This window comes from Oncorhynchus kisutch, unplaced genomic scaffold (assembly GCF_002021735.2).
Source record: "Oncorhynchus kisutch isolate 150728-3 unplaced genomic scaffold, Okis_V2 scaffold4046, whole genome shotgun sequence".
Lineage (NCBI taxonomy): Eukaryota > Metazoa > Chordata > Actinopteri > Salmoniformes > Salmonidae > Oncorhynchus > Oncorhynchus kisutch.
The window spans coordinates 95789-120920 of NW_022265991.1; the positions used below are offsets into that span (position 1 = coordinate 95789).

The following is a 25132-nucleotide window of genomic DNA, read 5'->3' on the forward strand; positions in this document are numbered from 1 at the left end:
CCTAACCTACATTATTCCTAACCTACATTATTCCTAACCTACATTAGTTATCTGAAAAGTGGGAGAGATCGTAGTCAAATCACTGCATTATGAAAATGCATTAGTAAAATGGATATCATTATTATTCTCTGTAAGGGCTTCACATAATGTATGAAAAACCATCAGTATGGACATTATAATAATAGAATAGAACATAATGGAATAAAACAACTTTATTCTCCTGTCCACTAAGTCTGTGAATCGCCCGGGATGTCACGATTAGATATTATCACGATAACTTTGGTGCGAACACCCAGAGCAATGATTTGGTGTTGAGGTGCTGACTAACTGCAAATAAACTGTAAGCTATAAAACAAAGAAAGAGAGTCACTCTCTATATATAAACTCCCAGTCATTTATTGGGTAAAACACCAACGTTTTGGTCACCCTGAAGAAGGCACAGTGAGGAAGAAACGTTGGTTTTACCCAATACATTCATGTGAATGTATACATAGAATATGTGACTCTCTTTGTTTATTTTTAAACCAAACATATTGCTCACCATATGCTGTTGTCTGTGATACAATATGTTTGTACCATGTTTTGTGCTGCTACCATGTTGTGTTGCCCCCATGTTGTTGTCATGTTGTGTTGCTACCATGTTGTTGTCATGTTGTGTTGCTAACATGCTGTGTTGTCATGTGTTGCTGCCTTGTTATGTTGTTGTCTTAGGTCTCTCTTTATGTACAGTAGTGTTGTGTTGTCTCTCTTGTCTTGATGTGTGTTTTGTCCTATATATATATATATATGGAGCCCTGCCCCGTCCCCATCAATAAGAATGTGTTCTTAACTGCCTAGTTAAATAAAGGTCTAATTAAAATTAAAAAGAGCCATGAGAAAACACGTTTTGATCAGTCATGGAAATAAAAGTGCTGAAAACCAATTGGCTCCTTGTTTAAAAAGGAGATGGAGAACAAGATATGAAGGAAAAATACTGGAGTTTTGGTGCAGGTACAGACAACTAGCTATGAAGGATAAATACTGGAGTTTTGGAGCAGGTACAGACAACTAGCTATGAAGGATAAATACTGTAGTTTTGGAGCAGGTACAGCCAACTAGAGCAAAAATAATATTGCAAAAATGTCAAAATGATACGATATATTGTCAAAAAGAATATCCTGATATGTACCTGTGTCGATTATTTCCCCCATCACTACTGTCTACTGTCAACCTGACTAATGGTCTCTTGTTTACCAACTAAACATCATAATGACTCTATTGCCCCACAGTCTGGTATTTTTGCACATAGCCTAATGTTATCTATTTCTGTGCCTCTGACACCCTCAAGTGGTCACTTTTAGGGCTTGATAAACGCCTGTCAGAAATAAAATAGTCTCAGCCCAGTCAAAGCACCTCTCTATCCTGCCACCCCAATGGTAGAACCAGCTTCCCCTTGAAGTTAAGACAGCTGAGTCCCTGCCCATCTTCTGAAAACATCTGAAACCCTATCTCTTCACAGAGTATCTTAAATAATCCCACTTTCCCCTACTAGCTCTGACTTTACTGATTAGCTCTGGGATTGGTGCCTGTGCTTAGCTCCATTCCATGTATTTTGTATCCTGAAAAACTCCCCCGTCCTTAAAGATTACAAAGATCAAATCCAATTGTATTTGTCACATGTGCCGAATACAACAGATGTATTCATGCTTCTACACCTGCATTGCTTGCTGTTTGGGGTTTTAGGCTGGGTTTCTGTACAGCATTTTGTTATATCAGCTGATGTAAGAAGGGCTATATAAATACATTTTATTAATTTACATTTTATTGTGTTAAGTAAAAAATGGAAAAAAATAAAAGTAACAAATAATTAAAGAGCAGCAGTAAAGTAACAGTAGCGAGGCTTTATACAGGGGGTACAGGTACAGAGTCAATGTGGAGGCTTTATACAAAGGGTACAGGTACAGAGTCAATGTGTTGGGGCACCGGTTAAAGTTCCTTGGTGTCCACAAGCTGTTGAGCTGTTTTGAAACTTCTCTTTTGTGGAACCTCACATGCACCCTGCTAACTCCCCAGAGGCCTGAGTGTTGTGCTTCTCATTCGCCATTCTGGGCAGTGTGGTGTAGGTGACACAGCATCAGCACATCAAGCCTAGACCCTAGACCTCTGTTAAAACAAACCTCAATTATGTCGAAAGAAACAGTTCCTCTCTGAGAGCTAATTTACTTTTCAGTCTCGCCAAAATAAAATGCCGTAAAACATAAAATATATACTGTATATTCAATTAAAAAAAATCTTGCAATTCATTGGTGATCATTTGTAGTTTAATAAGTCCTATAGTTGGTTGGAAAATATTCTGTTCGCTTTGGTGCATAAAATATAGCTGTATTATCATGACAATGTGATCAGGAAGGAACGGAATTACAGGTCTATTGTTACAAAAAGAAGACATTAAACAATACATGTTTAAATTAATTTAAATCAGATACAAGTCAGATGAAAATATAACCTACATTTTAAAATGTCATATTGCATAATGCAATTGTAAGTAAAACATCTGTCATGATAGTAGCTTTTCTCTTTGACAAACTGCTCCAAAAAATGGTATGCAACGTTATTACTATTTCTCAGTAGAAGAAACGTATTTCTAAATAATATTCTGTAATTAATTTCCTTATTTGCACTTTTGAGACAGTGTCAAAATATCACTATTTTCCCGGGTGGCGCAGTGGTTAAGGGCGCTGTACTGCAGCGCCAGCTGTGCCACCAGAGACCCTGGGTTCGCGCCCAGACTCTGTCGTAAACCGGCCGCGACCGGGAGGTCCGTGAATTGTGACTTGTGAATTGGCACAAGTAAAACAAATGTCATACAAGATTAATCATTATTTCACTTAGTTATTTGTTGTTTGCTGCCAGTTCTTCAGGTTCATACCTCTTGCTTCAGGGTGACCATGGGCTAGAAAGAAACATTGCACATGTATTTATTTAACCACACAGGAAGTTATCTTTGAGACCCATGTCTGTTTTTTGAGTGAGCCCTGCAAGGAATGTGTTGCTTGGTTATGCAGTGTGTCCCACTCAGTAAATACACTTGTCGCGATAAATAAGTATATATTTAATTAAATGTACATAATAAAGTATAATAATAATAAAGTATAATAAGTATAATAAATGTTTAACATATCACATGAATGTTCAGCCAGTCAGTATAATAAACAGTCTCACCAGAATGTTCAGCCAGTCAGTATAATAAATGTATAACATATCACATGAATGTTCAGCCAGTCAGTATAATAAATGTATAACATATCACATGAATGTTCAGCCAGTCAGTATAATAAACAGTAGAGTCTCACCAGAATGTTCAGCCCAGTCAGTATAATAAACAGAGTCTCACCAGAATGTTCAGCCAGTCAGTATAATAAACAGAGTCTCACCAGAATGTTCAGCCAGTCAGTATAATAAACAGTAGAGTCTCACCAGAATGTTCAGCCCAGTCAGTATAATAAACAGTAGAGTCTCACCAGAATGTTCAGCCAGTCAGTATAATAAACAGTAGAGTCTCACCAGAATGTTCAGCCCAGTCAGTATAATAAACAGAGTCTCACCAGAATGTTCAGCCCAGTCAGTATAATAAACAGAGTCTCACCAGAATGTTCAGCCAGTCAGTATAATAAACAGTAGAGTCTCACCAGAATGTTCAGCCAGTCAGTATAATAAACAGAGTCTCACCAGAATGTTCAGCCAGTCAGTATAATAAACAGTAGAGTCTCACCAGAATGTTCAGCCCAGTCAGTATAATAAACAGTAGAGTCTCACCAGAATGTTCAGCCAGTCAGTATAATAAACAGAGTCTCACCAGAATGTTCAGCCCAGTCAGTATAATAAACAGAGTCTCACCAGAATGTTCAGCCAGTCAGTATAATAAACAGTAGAGTCTCACCAGAATGTTCAGCCCAGTCAGTATAATAAACAGAGTCTCACCAGAATGTTCAGCCCAGTCAGTATAATAAACAGAGTCTCACCAGAATGTTCAGCCCAGTCAGTATAATAAACAGTAGAGTCTCACCAGAATGTTCAGCCCAGTCAGTATAATAAACAGAGTCTCACCAGAATGTTCAGCCCAGTCAGTATAATAAACAGTAGAGTCTCACCAGAATGTTCAGCCCAGTCAGTATAATAAACAGTAGAGTCTCACCAGAATGTTCAGCCAGTCAGTATAATAAACAGAGTCTCACCAGAATGTTCAGCCAGTCAGTATAATAAACAGAGTCTCACCAGAATGTTGAAGTGCTGTCTGCACACGGCTTTACTCTCCCAGTAGATCGCCACCATGGAAACAACCAGTTCAATGACCAGGAGAACTACAATCATCCATTTGATACCAGAAAATACCTGACAAAGAGAATAGTAACTTAATACACTTAATGCACATGATTTTTTCTGGTTTAATTTGATGTTGATAAGCTGTTTCGGTTTAGCATTTTGTTTGTGGAGAACATTTACACATAATTACAAAGCAAACAAACAGTTCAGTATCCATATGGCGTTATCTAATTTCAATGCTTGTACTATTCCACCTCATTAACAAATCAATACTAATGAATTCATTCAATGTAATAAACAAACAATGAAGTAATTAACTCTGGAACCTCTTGATGGTCCCCGTGGAAACCGTGAGAGGCGGGGACAGTGCAGAGAACAACAGCAGCTACTGTCCAGAAACAACTGACAATGTTCAAGGAAAATGACAGTTTGGTCTGTTGGTAGTGGAGAAAAACATGTTTATGATATATTTGATGTGTAATATTTTCATAATAATTTATAATAATCTACAATTATTTCATATTTGATCCATGACTGAATTTAGATATATTTGTAAAGTTGGAACTTACCACACACATACTTGGAGAATGACCTGCAGCATAGGTCAGCATTCCAGCAACAACAAACTTTATAAAACAAATAGGTTTTTTTGTTCCTTCATTATTTGAGAGACTGATGACAAATTCAATCAACAGTACATGTATTATCCTCATTGTAGAGTTCACACTTCACACACAATGCACACTGACGACAGGAGAGAATAACGGATAGAGACGACACAAAGCTTTGGTCCAACATCGGTTGTATCAAACATGTGTCTAATCCAATAATTGATGATGACACAAACTACTTTGTGGGCTGATTGCAGTGGTTCTTACCAGGACACTGGGCACGGTGAAGATCAGAACTAATTTGCTTTGCTGGACAAACAGTAGCCCCAGAATCAAGAGAAGGACTCCAGCAATGAGCTGAGCCGCCTAAAACGAGAAGAAGAAGATGTAATCAGACAGATGAGAAAATATCCCAGAAACTGGCCCTTACATGAACATACACCAAATGTTCAACGTAACTTCTGCTCATCATGAATGTATTTTAATCATCCACAGATTAGCCTGAAGTCCATTTATAATCGGCTGTATAGGAACATGTTTGCCATTCGTACCCCCAGAGCTTTAGGCTGACCCTTGAGGAAGACCTTGTAGACATCTTTGAAGACACAGTGGAAGTTGTCAGGCATCAGCTGGCCCTCCTGAGCATTTCTGAGACTGCCCAGAGGTATAGTGATGACCATGCACTCATCTGACTGAAATGTGTACTTCATTTCCCTGGGAACAATACATTTCATTAAAGGGAGAAAAATAAAATAAAAACTACTTTAGTGAATATAGAGGAAGACAAGTGCTTCCAATGACATAATTAGTAAACCATTAATAGGTCATTAGTAGGCAATGCCTCCTCACAACTGGTCAAAATCACACGATGCACAATGATGATGTCATTGGAAACACATATCTTTCTCTATATTTCTTTACTACAGAACATAGAAACGCACCATTTTCACATATGTTGATGTTGGGGTGGTGCTGGAGACGATGAATATGAAGTTTCTCTTTATTAACACATCATGTAGACAATAACACTACTGATGTGATGAGGACACTGTAATGTAACGTGACCAATAAAAACTACCGTAATAATGTTGCTGAAATAAACCATAAACTGTTGTAATAACTCTATGGACATTGTAATTAAATGGAAACACGTCATGAATAATGGAAGGTAATAGGAAGAACAAGGTTTCATGAAGTTTACAAACCTGCCGCTGTTCGTTTCTAAATTTATGGAGGAAGTCACACTTGGAGGGCGTCTGCGCTGGTCTGGTAAGCAAGCTGTGATGGACAAAGACATTTTCATACACATGCACAGAGAGAGAGAGAGAGAGAGAGAGAGAGAGAGAGAGAGAGAGAGAGAGAGAGAGAGAGAGAGAGAGAGAGAGAGAGAGGGAGAGAGGGAGGGAGAGAGGGAGAGAGAGAGAGAGAGAATGAGAGAGAGAACAAGAGGGAGAGAGAGAGAGAGAGAGAGAATGAGAGAGAGAGACAGAGAATGAGAGAGAGAGAGAATGAGAGAGAGAACAAGAGGGAGAGAGAGAGAGACAGAGAACCAGAGGGAGAGAGAGAGAGGGGGAGAGAGAGAAATAGAGAACCAGAGAGAGAGAACCAGAGAGGGGGAGAGAGAGAACCAGAGAGAGAGAGAACCAGAGAGGGAGAGAGAGAGAGAGAGAGAGAACCAGAGAGGGGGAGAGAGAGAGAGAGAACCAGAGAGAGAGAGAGAGAACCAGAGAGGGAGAGAGAGAGAACCAGAGAGAGAGAGAGAACCAGAGAGAGAGAGAACCAGAGAGAGAGAGAGAACCAGAGAGAGAGAGAACCAGAGAGAGAGAGAACCAGAGAGGGAGCACTGAGATAAATTATGTTTGTTGAAAACCCTCAAGCTGAGTGGATGAGCTTCGGGTACAAGGTGAACTGAATTCACAGGTGGAAAAGTTCTTCAGAAACTGAATAGTCTACATACAACAACGTTCATTAAGTGTTGTAGTGTGTTTCTGAGCGCTTCACACCATCTCTCTCATCACCTGAAACTAACAGCACATGTGGTTTGAACAATTGGAGGACGTGGCGCCTCTTGTCTTTAAATCAGCAGATATCTCATCTGATAGGGTGGCCATTGTGGTCAACAGTTTAGAAGAGCTTCCTCCACGGCAATAGAGGAAATGGTGAGAAGCCAACTATTACAGGGCGCAGACACAGTGATGCTGAAGAAGGCACTTCACGTGCATATTTTTTAGGGAACAACAGTACGAGCATTAAATCAACTCTGGTGAGTGTGAATGTGAGAAATGTCAATATAATAATAGTGATAGTTTTAATGTAAATGTATATCATATGAATGCAGTTGTCAATATTTCATGTTAATGATCCTATATGTAAAAATAGGCGAGACACTCGGATTTCTCTCACAACAGTTTCAAGCTAAATGTAGGCTATAATGACTGTTTTGATAAGATGTTGATGGTGATGATGATGTTGATGGTGATGATGCTGTTGATGGTGGTGATGATGTTGATGATGATGATGCTGTTGATGATGATGATGTTGATGTTGAATGTTGATGTTGATGTTGATGATGATGATGATGATGGTGGTGATGATGATGTTGATGATGATGTTGATGTTGAATGTTGATGTTGATGTTGATGATGATGATGATGTTGATGGTGGTGATGATGTTGATGATGATGATGCTGTTGATGATGATGCTGTTGATGATGATGATGTTGAATGTTGATGTTGATGATGATGATGATGGTGGTGGTGATGACGATGAATTCAGGAGATAAAAACATGATCAGGACTATTTCAGACAATAATACATTGGATGATAATTATTATGATTGTTGCAATTAAAGAAATAGATGAAGGGTATACAGTGTATATATATATCAAACTGTTATGATTGCATTATAACTTCAGAAGTTTATACTCATCATATTCCCACAGGTATTGTCACTGAGACGTCATGGCTTGTGCAGACATCCCTATGGACATCCTGGGTCCTGAATCTGAGGAGCAGGAGTACGAGGAGGCCGGTGACCAGAGAGGAGAAACACTGATCAAGTATTACCAAGCAACTGAACTAATGCCTGCTCCCAAAGGACCACTCCATGACCTGTTGCTGAAGCAGCCTGCTGTGTTGGGGGTACGACCATAGATACTAGGAGCTCTATATAATACCATATTATACTGCTCTTTATCTATGAGCATAGATACTAGGAGCTCAATATAACACCATATTATACTGCTCTTTATCTATGAGCATAGATACTAGGAGCTCTATATAATACCATATTATACTGCTCTTTATCTATGACCATAAATACTAAGAGGTCTATATAATCTCATGCTCTTTATCTATGACCATAGATACTAAGAGCTCTATATAATCTCATGCTCTTTATCTATGACCATAGACACTAAGAGCTCTATATAATCTCATGCTCTTTATCTATGACCATAGATACTAAGAGCTCTATATAATCTCATGCTCTTTATCTATGACCATAAATACTAAGAGCTCTATATAATCTCATGCTCTTTATCTATGACCATAGACACTAAGAGCTCTATATAATCTCATGCTCTTCATCTATGACCATAGATACTAAGAGCTCAATATAATCTTATGCTCTTTATCTATGAGCATAGACACTAAGAGCTCTATATAATACCATATTATACTGCTCTTTATCTATGACCATAGGCACTAAGAGCTCTATATAATCTCATGCTCTTTATCTATGACCATAAATACTAAGAGCTCTATGTAACACCATATTATACTGCTCTTTATCTATGACCATAGACACTAAGAGCTCTATATAATCTCATGCTCTTTATCTATGGGCATAAATACTAAGAGCTCAATATGATCTTATGGTCTTTGTCTATGGGCATAGATAGATACTAAGAGCTCTATATAATCTCATGCTCTTTATCTATGGGCATAAATACTAAGAGCTCAATATAATCTTATGCTCTTTGTCCATGGGCATAGATACTAAGAGCTCTATATAATCTTATGCTCTTTGTCCATGGGCATAGATACTAAGAGCTCTATATAATCTATGGGCATAGCCGTGGGAAGTAGTTTGAGGGTGGGGGTGCTGTCACTTTTTCACCGACTACAGGACTAGTAAAGGCCCAGCGCTAATTCTGTGATTTAAAAAAATATATGCACTACCGGTCAGAAGATTTAGAACACCTACTCATTCAAGGGTTTTTCTTTATTTTTACTATTTTCCTTATTGTATAATAATAGCACATATGGAATCATGTAGTAACCCAAAAAGTGTTAAACATATCAAAATGTATTGTATATTTGAGATTCTTCCAAGTAGCCACCCTTTGCCTTGATGAAAGCTTTGCACACTCTTGGCATTCTCTCAACCAGCTTCATGAGGTAGTCATGAATGCATTTCAATTAACAGGTGCGCCTTCTTAAAAGTTAATTTGTGGAATTTCTTTCCTTTTTAATGTGTTTGAGCCAATCAGTTGTGTTGTGACAAGGTAGGGGTGGTATACAGAAGAGAGCCCTATTTGGTGAAAGACCAAGTCCATATTAAGGCAAGAACAGCTCAAATAAGCAAAGAGAAACGACAGTCCATCATTACTTTATGACATGAAGGTCAGTCAATCCGGAAAATTTCAAGAACTTTGAAAGTTTCTTCAAGTGCAGTCGCAAAAACCATCAAGCGCTATGATGAAACTGTCTCTCATGAGAACCGCCACAGGAATGGAAGCCCCACAGTTACCTCTGCTGCAGAGGATAAGTTCATTAGAGTTACCAGCCTCAGAAATTGCAGCCCAAATAAATGCTTCACAGAGTTCAAGTAACAGACACATCTCAACATCAACTGTTCAGAGGAGACTGTGTGAATCAGGCCTTCATGGTCGAATTGCTGCAAAGAAATCATTACTAAAGGACACCAATGAGAAGAAGAGACTTGCTTGGGCAAAGAAACACGAGCAATGGACATTAGACCAGTGGAAATCTGTCCTTTAACCCAACGTAGGAGAAAGTAAAAATGAAGAAAAACCCTTGAATGAGTAGGTTTTCTAAAACTTTTGACCGGTAGTGTACATACTGTATATATACAGTATCAGTCAAATGTTTGGACACACCTTCTCATTCAAGGGTTTTTCTTAATTTTTACTATTTTCTACATATACACATATTATTTTTAAATTATTTTGTATTTTATTTATTATTCCAAGTTTTCAAGGGGTACTGCAACACCCTCAGCACCCTTACTTCCTATGGCTATGTCTATTGGTACGACTCAGAGACAGGCCTTTACAGTGTCTCTGTTATATGTTAAGTGGACATGCACAGGGGAATTTCTAAGAGGAACTAATGCAATTATTGGTATGTTTGTTCATGAGAGAAGTGTGAAAGTCTATTTTGAATGGGGAACTGTTAACTAAACCCTTTTCTTTGAATATAATGTATACTGTCTCATGAGTTCTCATGGTTCCAGGCGTGCATGAATGCCCATCTCAAGTTTATGGATAGTTTAGTCTCCATAGTTTGGACCTGTGTGATATTTAAATACCCTATCATGTATAATACACTGTGATATTTAAATACCTTATCATCTATTATACACTGTGATATTTAAATACCTTATCATATATTATACACTGAGATATTTAAATACCTTATCATATATTATACACTGAGATATTTAAATACCTTATCATGTCAGTCCTGTATTATACACTGTGATATTTAAATACCTTATCATATATTATACACTGAGATATTTAAATACCTTATCATGTCAGTCCTGTATTATACACTGTGAGCAGGAAAGAGATGTAATGACACTGTTTAAATGAAACATTTTCACAGAAATTCTCTTCCCTTTTTATAGCATCTTTCGTCATTAAATGTCAAGTAATAAATAACTACCAGACAAATGTAAATGTTTTAAAATACATTAAATATATGACAGGACTGTGTAACATTTAACTGTATAAATATATGACAGGACTGTGTAACATTTAACTATATAAATATATGACAGGACTGTGTAACAGTTAACTGTATAAATATATGACAGGACTGTGTAACATTTAACTGTATAAATATATGACAGGACTGTGTAACAGTTAACTGTATAAATATATGACAGGACTGTGTAACAGCTAACTATATAAATATATGAATATATATGAATTTAAAGAAGTGTATGTTTAGTTAGACTGGTCTTGCTTTTAGTGATGCATTTCACAGAAAATATATTTATGGATGATAATTTTCAACGGTTAATTTGTGAGGGTTTGTGTTTGCAACAGTCTTTGCAGATGACGAGCGGTCTACTCAGTGTTGCAGTCGGAGTTGTGTTTGCTGCCACTCGGGATGCGAGCCAGTCCCTTTTAACGACGTTCAGAGTCGCGCCCTTCACTGGACTACTAGTGAGTAGCGGCAGCATTGTCTTTTAAACGTTACATGTTATTTGTTTAAACGTCGAGGATCCCTTTGGAAATACTGAAAGTCTTCTGATGAAGGTTTTCAAGATTACTACTCTGGGGTCAAATTCACAGCTTGTTGGATGCATATATTGTTTTTACCCACAATTCAATAGCATTGACTGTCATTTAAGGGTAAATGTTTTACACAAAATTCTGAATGTCATATTCTCATTTCAGTGTATAATATACTGATCATGTAACTATCACTAAATTATAATTTAAGCAATTAAGTCAAATCAATTAGTAAAAAACTGTTCAGCCAAATTTCTGTTCATTAAGCAATAGTAAAATATTGAATAACACGCTTATAAAACCTATTGATAATTGCTGTCAATGTGAGGACCATTAAATGTGATCCTTCTCTTCTCTCCTCAGTTCTTCATCGCTGGGTTGTTATCCAACCTGTTGTTCAAATTCCCCAGACTATTACCTGTGAGTCAATAGTTTTACCTGTGAGTCAATAGTATTACCTGTGAGTCAATCGTTTTACCTGTGAGTCAATAGTATTACCTGTGAGTCAATAGTTTTACCTGTGAGTCAATAGTTTTACCTGTGAGTCAATCGTTTTACCTGTGAGTCAATAGTTTTACCTGTGAGTCAATAGTTTTACCTGTGATTGAAATGCAGAAATACCCAGCGGGCAAAACAGGTTGAACTACAACCAGATTAACGTCATAATCGCCTGCATTGGAACCAGTTTTGCCCCCTGGGTAGATTAGATTAAGATAGATTACTTTAGATTAGAAAACCTTTACACAATAAAATGTACATTGGAATACAGACACAATTACAAATGAAAAAACAACAGACCAGCAAAGAGTTAAATGTTTTAATTGATTAAAGATTAAAACATTTGTTAATACATTGACTGTTCTGATATTCATGTTTAAATTAGACTAGATTTACTACAAACCTTGATTGAATCCTTGGCTTTGATGAGTTTTATTTCATGTTAACACACAGTAGCTGATAGTAGAAGATCCATGTAACGCTCTGTCTTATGAACCGGTAGGTCTGCCTGTGTGTCAACATCGGCAGCATGGTCGTAGCAGTAGTTGGAGGAGTGTTGATATGCGTTGATTTGGGCATGGACATGCCTACCTGGAATCCCAATCTTCAACATCATATAAAGGTAATTAGTTCTAAAAGTAGATAGTTTTTTTTCTCATCAAAGTTGACGTAGTGTAGTAATGGGATATGGCAGCATGGTGCTTGATGAAGGTCTGTCCCTGACACTTTTCTTTGGACTATTTGTGTTTCTGTAACAGCTGGAGGTGCTGATGCTCTGTGTGTTGGTCATGGAGGTGACCCTCTCTGCTGTCCTCTCCTTCTGGATCCGGGGAGCGAAACGCCGCCATTCACTGTGAACTGTTATCTGTCTGCCAGCTATTCATGGACGACCACATCCAAATATATTGGCGTTTAAAAAATGAAATGATAGTGAGCGAGGAAGACAATGGGGGAAGATATGCTGAGTCCAAGGGCGGCGCCCGCAGTAAAGGGACTTATCATTATAATGTTGTCTCTACTTGACTGTAAATGAACTAACATCTGAATTTCCAGGATAGAGAGTACTCTAAAAACGGTTTAGCTTTGACCATCAGTATGTGCCTGAATGTATGAGAAAGTACAGCAGCCTCAGATATCTTTACCCACTATCCAGCCTATGTAGGCCAGCGGTGAGTCCTCATCAAGGGGCTTGACTCACCGCCCCTACACCTATCTGTGGGTTTTAGAGTACTGTCTCAACCTCGGTGATTGCCTCCCTGCCTGCCTCCCTGCCTGCCTCCCTGCCTGCCTGCCTGCCTCCCTGCCTGCCTGTCTGCCTGCCTGCCTGTCTGCCTGCCTCCCTGCCTGTCTGCCTGCCTCCCTGCCTGCCTCCCTGCCTGCCTCCCTGCCTGCCTGTCGGCCTACCTCCCTCCCTCCCTCCCTGCCTGCCTGTCTGCCTGCCTGCCTCCCTGCCTGCCTGCCTTCCTGCCTGCTACGAGGCCTGTCTGTGTGGTTCTTTCTGACCAGATTGGTTGTGGTCTAACTCTGCTGCGTAGCTACACACACACACACGCATGCACGCACGCAAACACACAGCGTAGCTACACACTCCACTCAGACTGAGAACAACAGTCTTGTGGTCAAAACTAGAATGCGTCCCAAATGGCACCCTATTCCCTATTTAGTGCATAACTTCTGACCAGGGCAGGGTAGTGCACAACAATATAGGGAATAGGGTGCCATTTGGGACACGGACATATTGTGTTCTCGGAGGTGTCGAGGCAACCATTCTTCATTAGCGTTGCCTCCTCATTGGTTCGTTGTTCCCTATTTCAACCAGTATCAGTTCTTCCTGTGTGACTCTATCTATCTCAGTGTGTGTTTGCAGGGGTCTGTTTGTGGTTAATGATAAGAGTGTGTCTGTATCTAGCAGTAGCTTTAGGCGCTAACTGTAAAGGCTGACAGCATCAGTACATAGCTTAAGCCTACCAGTTGACAGTTTGAAACAGAGACATTTTCCAAACAAAGCCCCCTATGTTGTTGTTGTTTTCAACTGCTCACATGTGGTCATCTAACAGACTGGTATCCAGAGAGAGTGCTTTGTCTTGCTCACGTCAAACACTGTAATTGTTGTTTGAGTAAAAATCATTTCCATATTAGGCATTGAGAAAAAGCTGAAGTAATATCATGTCAGATGTAGCTGTGGTGCTAAACATCAAAGAGCTTTTCAATATCCTGTTTAATACTCTGTACAGAGAGACACATAGTACTGGTAACGATAAGAACAGCCAGAGAGACACATAGTACTGGTAACGATAAGAACAGCCAGAGAGACACATAGTACTGGTAACGATAAGAACAGCCAGAGAGACACATAGTACTGGTAACGATAAGAACAGCCAGAGAGACACATAGTCCTGGTAACGATAAGAACAGCCAGACAGACACATAGTACTGGTAACGATAAGAACAGCCAGAGAGACACATAGTCCTGGTAACGATAAGAACAGCCAGACAGACACATAGTACTGGTAACGATAAGAACAGCCAGAGAGACACATAGTACTGGTAACGATAAGAACAGCCAGAGAGACACATAGTACTGGTAACGATAAGAACAGCCAGAGAGACACATAGTCCTGGTAACGATAAGAACAGCCAGAGAGACACATAGTCCTGGTAACAATAAGAACAGCCAGAGAGACACATAGTACTGGTAACGATAAGAACAGCCAGAGAGACACATAGTACTGGTAACGATAAGAACAGCCAGAGAGACACATAGTCCTGGTAACGATAAGAACAGCCAGAGAGACACATAGTCCTGGTAACGATAAGAACAGCCAGAGAGACACATAGTACTGGTAACGATAAGAACAGCCAGAGAGACACATAGTACTGGTAACGATAAGAACAGCCAGAGAGACACATAGTCCTGGTAACGATAAGAACAGCCAGAGAGACACATAGTACTGGTAACGATAAGAACAGCCAGAGAGACACATAGTACTGGTAACGATAAGAACAGCCAGAGAGACACATAGTACTGGTAACGATAAGAACAGCCAGAGAGACACATAGTACTGGTAACGATAAGAACAGCCAGAGAGACACATAGTACTGGTAACGATAAGAACAGCCAGAGAGACACATAGTACTGGTAACGATAAGAACAGCCAGACAGACACATAGTACTGGTAACGATAAGAACAGCCAGAGAGACACATAGTACTGGTAACGATAAGAACAGCCAGAGAGACACATAGTACTGGTAACGATAAGAACAGCCAGACAGACACATAGTACTGGTAACGATAAGAACAGCCAGAGAGACACATAGTCCTGGTAACGATAAGAACAGCCAGAGAGACACATAGTCCTGGTAACGATAAGAACAGCCAGAGAGACACATAGTCCTGGTAACGATAAGAACAGCCAGAGAGACAGGGAAATGTCACTTGTTCTGACGCCTCGGTCACACCGACAGAGTCATTGCGCAAAATGTTACGCAGCATCATCTGGATATGTGGGTAACAAAAGTTCAACATTCACCTTTCGGCTACCGTTTCTGTCAAGCCGACTACACATACAGTTTGATTAAGTTCTATAAATCCAACGCACCACACAGAACACACTGCAACTGCCTCGGCAACGCAATGCTGCAGGACAAACGCAGCTTTTCATTGGAAATGAATGTAGTTCTGGTGGACCAAAATGCAATGATACTGTCGGTGTGATGGAGGCGTTAATTAACAGAATAGCTGGTAGTGAATCTCCACTAGCGTCTGTCTGGCTGTCTGCTGAATAGCTGGTAGTGAATCCCCACTAGCGTCTGTCTGGCTGTCTGCTGAATAGCTGGTAGTGAATCCCCACTAGCGTCTGTCTGGCTGTCTGCTGAATAGCTGGTAGTGAATCCCCACTAGCGTCTGTCTGGCTGTCTGCTGAATAGCTGGTAGTGAATCCCCACTAGCGTCTGTCTGGCTGTCTGCTGAATAGCTGGTAGTGAATCCCCACTAGCGTCTGTCTGGCTGTCTGCTGAATAGCTGGTAGTGAATCCCCACTAGCGTCTGTCTGGCTGTCTGCTGAATAGCTGGTAGTGAATCCCCACTAGCGTCTGTCTGGCTGTCTGCTGAATAGCTGGTAGTGAATCCCCACTAGCGTCTGTCTGGCTGTCTGCTGAATAGCTGGTAGTGAATCCCCACTAGCGTCTGTCTGGCTGTCTGCTGAATAGCTGGTAGTGAATCCCCACTAGCGTCTGTCTGGCTGTCTGCTGAATAGCTGGTAGTGAATCCCCACTAGCGTCTGTCTGGCTGTCTGCTGAATAGCTGGTAGTGAATCCCCACTAGCGTCTGTCTGGCTGTCTGCTGAATAGCTGGTAGTGAATCCCCACTAGCGTCTGTCTGGCTGTCTGCTGAATAGCTGGTAGTGAATCCCCACTAGCGTCTGTCTGGCTGTCTGCTGAATAGCTGGTAGTGAATCCCCACTAGCGTCTGTCTGGCTGTCTGCTGAATACTTTCCATCTGTTTGCTTCCTTGAATAAAACATAATAAAACAAAGCTTCTACATTATAAACAGTGATACATATCTAGTTCATTAAAACACATATACAGTCAGAACGCCACGTACCAGCATTGGTGAAACTATTTCTTTAAGTACTGCATACATAGCAATGTTACATTTTCAATACATCCTTATGAAATGCCAAAGGCCATCGGTCTCAAAGGCGAGTGTCTGTTGTTGTCAGAGTGGTCTGTTGTTGTCAGAGTGGTCTGTTGTTGTCAGAGTGGTCTGTTGTTGTCAGAGTGGTCTGTTGTTGTCAGAGTGGTCTGTTGTTGTCAGAGTGGTCTGTTGTTGTCAGAGTGGTCTGTTGTGTGTCTGTTGTCAGAGTGGTCTGTTGTTGTCAGAGTGGTCTGTTGTGTGTCTGTTGTCAGAGTGGTCTGTTGTTGTCAGAGTGGCCGGTTGTTGTCAGAGTGGTCTGTTGTGTGTCTGTTGTCAGAGTGGTCTGTTATGTGTCTGTTGTCAGAGTGGTCTGTTGTTGTCAGAGTGGTCTGTTGTGTGTCTGTTGTCAGAGTGGTCTGTTATGTGTCTGCTGTCAGAGTGGTCTGTTGTGTGTCTTCTGTCAGAGTGGTCTGTTGTGTGTCTGTTGTCAGAGTGGTCTGTTGTCAGAGTGGTCTGGTATGTGTCTGTTGTCAGAGAGGTCTGTTGTGTGTCTGTTGTCAGAGTGGTATTTTGTCAGAGTGGTCTGTTGTGTGTCTGTTGTCAGAGTGGTTTGTTATGTGTCTATTGTCATAGTGGTCTGTTATGTGTCTGTTGTTTTCAGAATCCAGTAGAGTCCAGTCAAGAGTCCAGTAGAGCCCAGTGGAGACCAGTAGAGTCCAGTAGAGACCAGTAGAGACACAGTAGTCCAGTAGATACACAGTAGAGTCCAGTAGAAACCAGTGGAGTCCAGTGGAGACAGAGTGGAGACCAGTAGTCCAGTAGATACACAGTAGAGTCCAGTGGATACACAGTAGAGACAAGTAGAGACACAGTAGAATCCAGTAGAGACCAGTAGAGTCCAGTAGAGACCAGTAGAGTCCAGTAGAGACACAGTAGAGTTCAGTAGAGACACAGTAGAGTGCCCAGTGTTACAGGCGTCACTGAGCATGCTTAACAGGATAGCTTCCTCACTCAAGTCCTTACTGATCCTCCGTAACACCAGTTCTCAGTGCAGTGGCATCACAGCTAGAAGAGGAAGACACATTGACAGGGTTAACAAAAAGGATTTACAAACTGTCAAACATTGTAAATGTCCAACCCCAACTGGTTACTACTGAGCTAGAGAAAGGTTGATTTAACATGACTGTCTAACATCTAGACTGTAAATCTATTGATTAGGCTCCTTTGACGTCTTATAAGAGTAGATGATTACAATGTAGTACTGTCATAACGTTTTATTATAACAGATTTCTGCACCAATGATCTGCTGCCCCCTAGCTGCTGAGCTGAGGGATGAACAACAAGTGAACCGATCACTAATTATCTGCTGCCCCCTAGCTGCTGAGCTGAGGGATGAACAACAAGTGAACCGATCACTAATTATCTGCTGCCCCCTGGCTGCTGAGCTGAGGGATGAACAACAAGTGAACCGATCACTAATTATCTGCTGCCCCCTAGCTGCTGAGCTGAGGGATGAACAACAAGTGAACCGATCACTAATTATCTGCTGCCCCCTAGCTGCTGAGCTGAGGGATGAACAACAAGTGAACCGATCACTAATTATCTGCTGCCCCCTAGCTGCTGAGCTGAGGGATGAACAACAAGTGAACCGATCACTAATGATCTGCTGCCCCCTAGCTGCTGAGCTGAGGGATGAACAACAAGTGAACCGATCACTAATGATCTGCTGCCCCCTAGCTGCTGAGCTGAGGGATGAACAACAAGTGAACCTTTTAACATAATGACCGTGCATCAACAATGCCAACAAAAGCAGAACAAACATACAGCTATGTAACATGCTAGAGCACACATGGCAGAAGGACACAGAGGAGCATGAGACATGAGACCTGAGACATGAGACCTGAGACCTGAGACATGAGACCTGAGACATGAGACCTGAGACATGAGACCTGAGACATGAGACATGAGACATGAGACATGAGACCTGAGACCTGAGACATGAGACATGAGACCTGAGACCTGAGACCTGAGACATGAGACCTGAGACCTGAGACATGAGACCTGAGACCTGAGACCTGAGACCTGAGACCTGAGACATGAGACCAGAGACCAGAGACGGACCAGAGAACCCAAAAGCTTGACACAACAAATCATCCATCACTAGGACACGGAGTGTGAACTGGTCAGGTCTCATGGTCAGGTCAAACTCCTGGACCAACACAGCAGTCATTTAACCCTAGCAGGACACTGCCATGCATCCACACACACACACACACACACACACACACACACACACACACACACACACACACACACACACACACACACACACACACACACACACACACACACACACACACACACACACACACACACACACACACACACACACACACACACACACAAAGCATGTTTGCACACAGATTTGTATTTATGGTACGGACAGAGGGAGATCCCCACAGTTGTTAATGAGGCTGTGAACCAAACAGAACACCACGACACAGACCACGTTCACTCTGGCCAGACCCAATTAATTACTGAGCTAAACAGCCCTCTCTCTCTCGCTCTGTGGGTCAGACCACTGTAGAGAGGCCTATTGTAATATGAGAGGTCTTGCTCTGGCAAAAACAAAACAACACACAAAATGCTGGTGAGAGAGAAACCAGGGAGAGACAATGGCTGCAATGTTCACTCTTCACTCCACTGGAATGACATGACTGATTGGACAGGATGATGTTGGATGACAGTGGGTGGGTTAGGAAACCTGATTGGACAGGATGATGATGGATGACAGTGGGTGGGATAGGAAACCTGATTGGACAGGATGATGATGGATGACAGTGGGTGGGTTAGGAAACCTGATTGGACAGGATGATGATGGATGACAGTGGGTGGGTTAGGAAACCTGATTGGACAGGATGATGATGGATGACAGTGGGTGGGTTAGGAAACCTGATTGGACAGGATGATGATGGATGACAGTGGGTGGGTTAGGAAACCTGATTGGACAGGATGATGTTGGATGACAGTGGGTGGGATAGGAAACCTGATTGGACAGGATGATGATGGATGACAGTGGGTGGGTTAGGAAACCTGATTGGACAGGATGATGTTGGATGACAGTGGGTGGGTTAGGAAACCTGATTGGACAGGATGATGTTGGATGACAGTGGGTGGGTTAGGAAACCTGATTGGACAGGATGATGATGGATGACAGTGGGTGGGTTAGGAAACCTGATTGGACAGGATGATGTTGGATGACAGTGGGTGGGTTAGGAAACCTGATTGGACAGGATGATGTTGGATGACAGTGGGTGGGATAGGAAACCTGATTGGACAGGATGATGATGGATGACAGTGGGTGGGTTAGGAAACCTGATTGGACAGGATGATGTTGGATGACAGTGGGTGGGTTAGGAAACCTGATTGGACAGGATGATGTTGGATGACAGTGGGTGGGTTAGGAAACCTGATTGGACAGGATGATGATGGATGACAGTGGGTGGGTTAGGAAACCTGATTGGACAGGATGATGTTGGATGACAGTGGGTGGGTTAGGAAACCTGATTGGACAGGATGATGTTGGATGACAATGGGTGGGTTAGGAAACCTGATTGGACAGGATGATGTTGGATGACAGTGGGTGGGTTAGGAAACCTGATTGGACAGGATGATGTTGGATGACAGTGGGTGGGTTAGGAAACCTGATTGGACAGGATGATGTTGGATGACAGTGGGTGGGATAGGAAACCTGATTGGACAGGATGATGTTGGATGACAGTGGGTGGGTTAGGAAACCTGATTGGACAGGATGATGATGGATGACAGTGGGTGGGTTAGGAAACCTGATTGGACAGGATGATGTTGGATGACAGTGGGTGGGTTAGGAAACCCCTGAATAAACAGAATCCTTCATGTCCTAGTGTATAAAAACCTTCAGAAGATACTTCACTTCAACAGAGAGTATTCAGCAATCAGCGCAAGAACAGAGATCTTTTACCGACCCACCAGACCTGGGTTCAAATACTATTTGAAATCTTTTAATGACATGAGCGTTTAGTCTAGTCTGCCTGAAGTGCTTGGGACTATTCTAATAATCCATTAAACCAAGCAAGATCAATCAAGCACAGATTAAGCAAGATCAATCAAGCACAGATTAACTATTTGAAATGATTTCATATAGTATTTGAACCCAGGTCTGTTAGCTACTTTAAACTCATCTACACAATGTCACTATTATGTGTAAAAACCACCATTCTACTCACTGCTGTGATGAAGGTGCTGCCCTGGGCTTGGAGGACCTGGTCCTTAGGGAACAGGGCTGGGGGAGGGGCCATCTGAGGGTGGGAGGAGCCGGGAGGCGTGGACGAACACAGGAAGGAGGAAGTGGAGTTGCTGGGTAAGGCGTCGATGATGATGTTGGGGCGGCCGTGGCCTGGGATGGGGAGGGAGAGGCTGCTCAGCCCCGTCACACTGTCATTGGAGGTAGACTGGGACGATGTCTCCCCAGAGCTCTCTGTGACTGTTGGACAACACACAGAAGATACAATAGTCCTTTAGTTTAGGGAGACTTTCAGGGGGACAGAGAGGAACAGGACCACAGTTTCAAAGAGGAATTAGACATCCTTAGTAATGTGATAGGGACAGTAAGACACTTTAAGACGAGGACATGGGATGCATACCAGATGGCTCCCTATTCCCTATATAGTGCACTACGGTTCACCAAGACTTATAGGGCTCTGGTTAAATGTAGTGCACTAAATAGAGAAGAGGGTGCCATTTGGGATTCAGACATGGATACCTGTTAGGGCCTGCCTGTCACTCACTCAGTCAGTCACTCACTCACTCACTCACTCATAGAAGGCTGCCTACCTGTCACTCACTCACTCATAGAAGGCTGGCTGTCACTCACTCACTCACTCACTCACTCACTCACTCACTCACTCACTCACTCACTCACTCACTCACTCACTCACTCACTCATTCACTCACTCACTCACTCACTCACTCACAGAAGGCTGTCTGTCACTCACTCATAGAAGGCTGGCTGCCCGTATCCTGCTCCAGCTCGTCCTCCTCAATGCAGTCGTAGGGCCAGTGGCTGAAGGAGGGTACGCTGCCCAGAGGGTAGGGGTGCTGGAGGGCGTGGGGGTGCTGGTGAGCAGGCGAGGGGTACAGGTGCAGGTTGAGGGAGCCCAGCAGTGAGGAAGAGGACTGGGAGGAGGAAGAGGAGGTGCTACTGTTGGAGATGGTGGAGTGAGGCCGCTTAAAGGGCGTGGAGTGGTCGAAGGAGGACACCGCGATGGACGCCCTGGTCCTGGACTCTGGAGGGAGAGAGGGAAAGATTGGGTAGAGAACATGAACATTTCACTGTACACATTTCTATCTATGGATCATGTCTCCATGGAAGGAGGTCTCAGGCTACTCCGGGACAACCACAGAATACAGGAGGTATCAGGCCACTCCGGGACAATCACAGAATACAGGAGGTGTCAGGCTACTCTGGGACAACGACAGAACACAGGAGGTATCAGGCAATTCCGGGACAACTACAGAATACAGGAGGTATCAGGCTACTCCGGGACAACCACAGAATACAGGAGGTCTCAGGCTACTCCGGGACAACAACAGAATACAGGAGGTTTCAGGCTACTCTGGGACAATGACAGAATACAGGAGGTATCAGGCTACTCCGGGACAGTGACAGAATACAGGGGGTATCAGGCTACTCCGGGACAACCACAGAATACAGAAGGTATCAGGCTACTCCGGGACAACCACAGAATAAAGGAGGTATCAGGCTACTCCGGGACAACCACAGAATACAGGAGGTATCAGGCTACTCTGGGACAGCCACAGAATACAGGAGGTATCAGGCTACTCTGGGACAACCACATAATACAGGAGGTATCAGGCTACTCTGGGACAACCACATAATACAGGAGGTATCAGGCTACTCTGGGACAGCCACAGAATACAGGAGGTATCAGGCTACTCTGGGACAACCACAGAATACAGGAGGTATCAGGCTACTCTGGGACAACCACAGAATACAGGAGGTATCAGGCTACTCCGGGACAACCACAGAATACAGGAGGTATCAGGCTACTCTGGGACAACGACAGAACACAGGAGGTATCAGGCAATTCTGGGACAACTACAGAATACAGGAGGTATCAGGCTACTCCGGGACAACCACAGAATACAGGAGGTATCAGGCTACTCCGGGACAACAACAGAATACAGGAGGTTTCAGGCTACTCTGGGACAATTACAGAATACAGGAGGTATCAGGCTACTCCAGGACAACCACAGAATAAAGGAGGTATCAGGCTACTCCGGGACAACCACAGAATACAGGAGGTATCAGGCTACTCTGGGACAGCCACAGAATACAGGAGGTATCAGGCTACTCTGGGACAACCACAGAATACAGGAGGTATCAGGCTACTCTGGGACAACCACATAATACAGGAGGTATCAGGCTACTCCGGGACAGTGACAGAATACAGGAGGTATCAGGCTACTCCGGGACAACCACAGAACACAGGAGGTATCAGGCAATTCCGGGACAACTACAGAATACAGGAGGTATCAGGCTACTCCGGGACAACTACAGAATACAGGAGGTCTCAGGCTACTCTGGGACAACAACAGAATACAGGAGGTTTCAGGCTACTCTGGGACAATGACAGAATACAGGAGGTATCAGGCTACTCTGGGACAGTGACAGAATACAGGGGGTATCAGGCTACTCCGGGACAACCACAGAATACAGGAGGTATCAGGCTACTCCGGGACAACCACAGAATAAAGGAGGTATCAGGCTACTCCGGGACAACCACAGAATACAGGAGGTATCAGGCTACTCTGGGACAGCCACAGAATACAGGAGGTATCAGGCTACTCTGGGACAACCACAGAATACAGGAGGTATCAGGCTACTCTGGGACAACCACAGAATACAGGAGGTATCAGGCCACTCCGGGACAACCACAGAATACAGGAGGTATCAGGCCACTCCAGGACAACCACAGAATACAGGAGGTATCAGGCTACTCTGGGACAACCACAGAATACAGGAGGTATCAGGCCACTCCGGGACAACCACAGAATACAGGAGGTATCAGGCCACTCCAGGACAACCACAGAACACAGTTCTGAAGAGTATACACACAGCATTGTCAGTGACGTAACGTTAGAGGAGAGGACAGTACTCAGACAGTCAGTCTAGCATGGGGTAATGCAGAGCACGTTCCTATTCTTCCTCTTGTTTGTCTTATCTGAGCTGCACATGCTACATTGTGTCTAGTGTCTAGTGTTTGAGTTGATGCTACATTGTGTCTAGTGTCTAGTGTTTGAGTTGATGCTACATTGTGTCTAGTGTTTGAGTTGATGTTACATTGTGTCTAGTGTTTGAGTTGATGCTACATTGTGTCTAGTGTCTAGTGTTTGAGTTGATGCTACATTGTGTCTAGTGTCTAGTGTTTGAGTTGATGCTACATTGTGTCTAGTGTCTAGTGTTTGAGTTGATGCTACATTGTGTCTAGTGTTTGAGTTGATGTTACATTGTGTCTAGTGTTTGAGTTGATGTTACATTGTGTCTAGTGTTTGAGTTGATGTTACATTGTGTCTAGTGTTTGAGTTGATGTTACACTGTGTCTAGTGTTTGAGTTGATGCTACATTGTGTCTAGTGTCTACTGTTTGAGTTGATGCTACATTGTGTCTAGTGTTTGAGTTGATGTTACATTGTGTCTAGTGTCTAGTGTTTGAGTTGATGTTACATTGTGTCTAGTGTCTAGTGTTTGAGTTGATGTTACATTGTATCTAGTGTCTAGTGTTTGAGTTGATGTTACATTGTATCTAGTGTCTAGTGTTTGAGTTGATGTTACATTGTATCTAGTGTCTAGTGTTTGAGTTGATGCTACATTGTGTCTAGTGTTTGAGTTGATGTTACATTGTATCTAGTGTCTAGTGTTTGAGTTGATGTTACATTGTGTCTAGTGTTTGAGTTGATGCTACATTGTGTCTAGTGTTTGAGTTGATGTTACATTGTATCTAGTGTCTAGTGTTTGAGTTGATGTTACATTGTGTCTAGTGTCTAGTGTTTGAGTTGATGTTACATTGTGTCTAGTGTCAGTGTCTAGTGTTTGAGTTGATGTTACATTGTGTCTAGTGTTTGAGTTGATGTTACATTGTATCTAGTGTCTAGTGTTTGAGTTGATGTTACATTGTGTCTAGTGTTTGAGTTGATGTTACATTGTATCTAGTGTCTAGTGTTTGAGTTGATGTTACATTGTGTCTAGTGTTTGAGTTGATGTTACATTGTATCTAGTGTCTAGTGTTTGAGTTGATGTTACATTGTGTCTAGTGTTTGAGTTGATGCTACATTGTGTCTAGTGTTTGAGTTGATGCTACATTGTGTCTAGTGTCTAGTGTTTGAGTTGATGTTACATTGTGTCTAGTGTTTGAATTGATGTTACATTGTATCTAGTGTCTAGTGTTTGAGTTGATGTTACATTGTATCTAGTGTCTAGTGTTTGAGTTGATGTTACATTGTGTCTAGTGTTTGAGTTGATGTTACATTGTGTCT

The 25132-nt window shown here is 42.3% G+C and overlaps 2 protein-coding genes across 3 annotated transcripts in view; both read right to left on the reverse strand.

Annotated features, from left to right (window-relative positions):
* Positions 1–2282: 2282 nt before the first annotated feature.
* On the reverse strand, positions 2283–6715 carry LOC109877484 (membrane-spanning 4-domains subfamily A member 4D). The gene is made up of 7 exons (XM_031822024.1): positions 6119–6715; positions 5465–5627; positions 5181–5279; positions 4872–4928; positions 4629–4736; positions 4255–4371; positions 2283–2932 (listed from the first exon to the last, which is right to left on the reverse strand). The coding sequence occupies exons 1-7, from the start codon at positions 6220–6222 to the stop codon at positions 2903–2905; spliced, it is 678 nt and encodes a 225-aa protein (XP_031677884.1). The 5' UTR covers positions 6223–6715; the 3' UTR covers positions 2283–2902.
* An 8788-nt stretch (positions 6716–15503) lies between these two features.
* Positions 15504–25132, reverse strand: part of LOC109877220 (pleckstrin homology domain-containing family G member 4B) — a 72094-nt gene continuing 62465 nt past the window's right edge. The window contains exons 21-23 of one of the 2 annotated variants that reach the window (XM_031822022.1): positions 21572–21862; positions 20804–21060; positions 16506–17603 (exon numbers count right to left, since the gene is read on the reverse strand). In XM_031822022.1, coding sequence (XP_031677882.1) covers positions 17598–17603; positions 20804–21060; positions 21572–21862 — 554 coding nt within the window. In that variant the 3' untranslated portion in view covers positions 16506–17597. Of the gene's footprint in view, positions 17604–20803; positions 21061–21571; positions 21863–25132 lie in introns of both variants that reach the window. The other variant, XM_031822023.1, reaches the window with a different exon arrangement.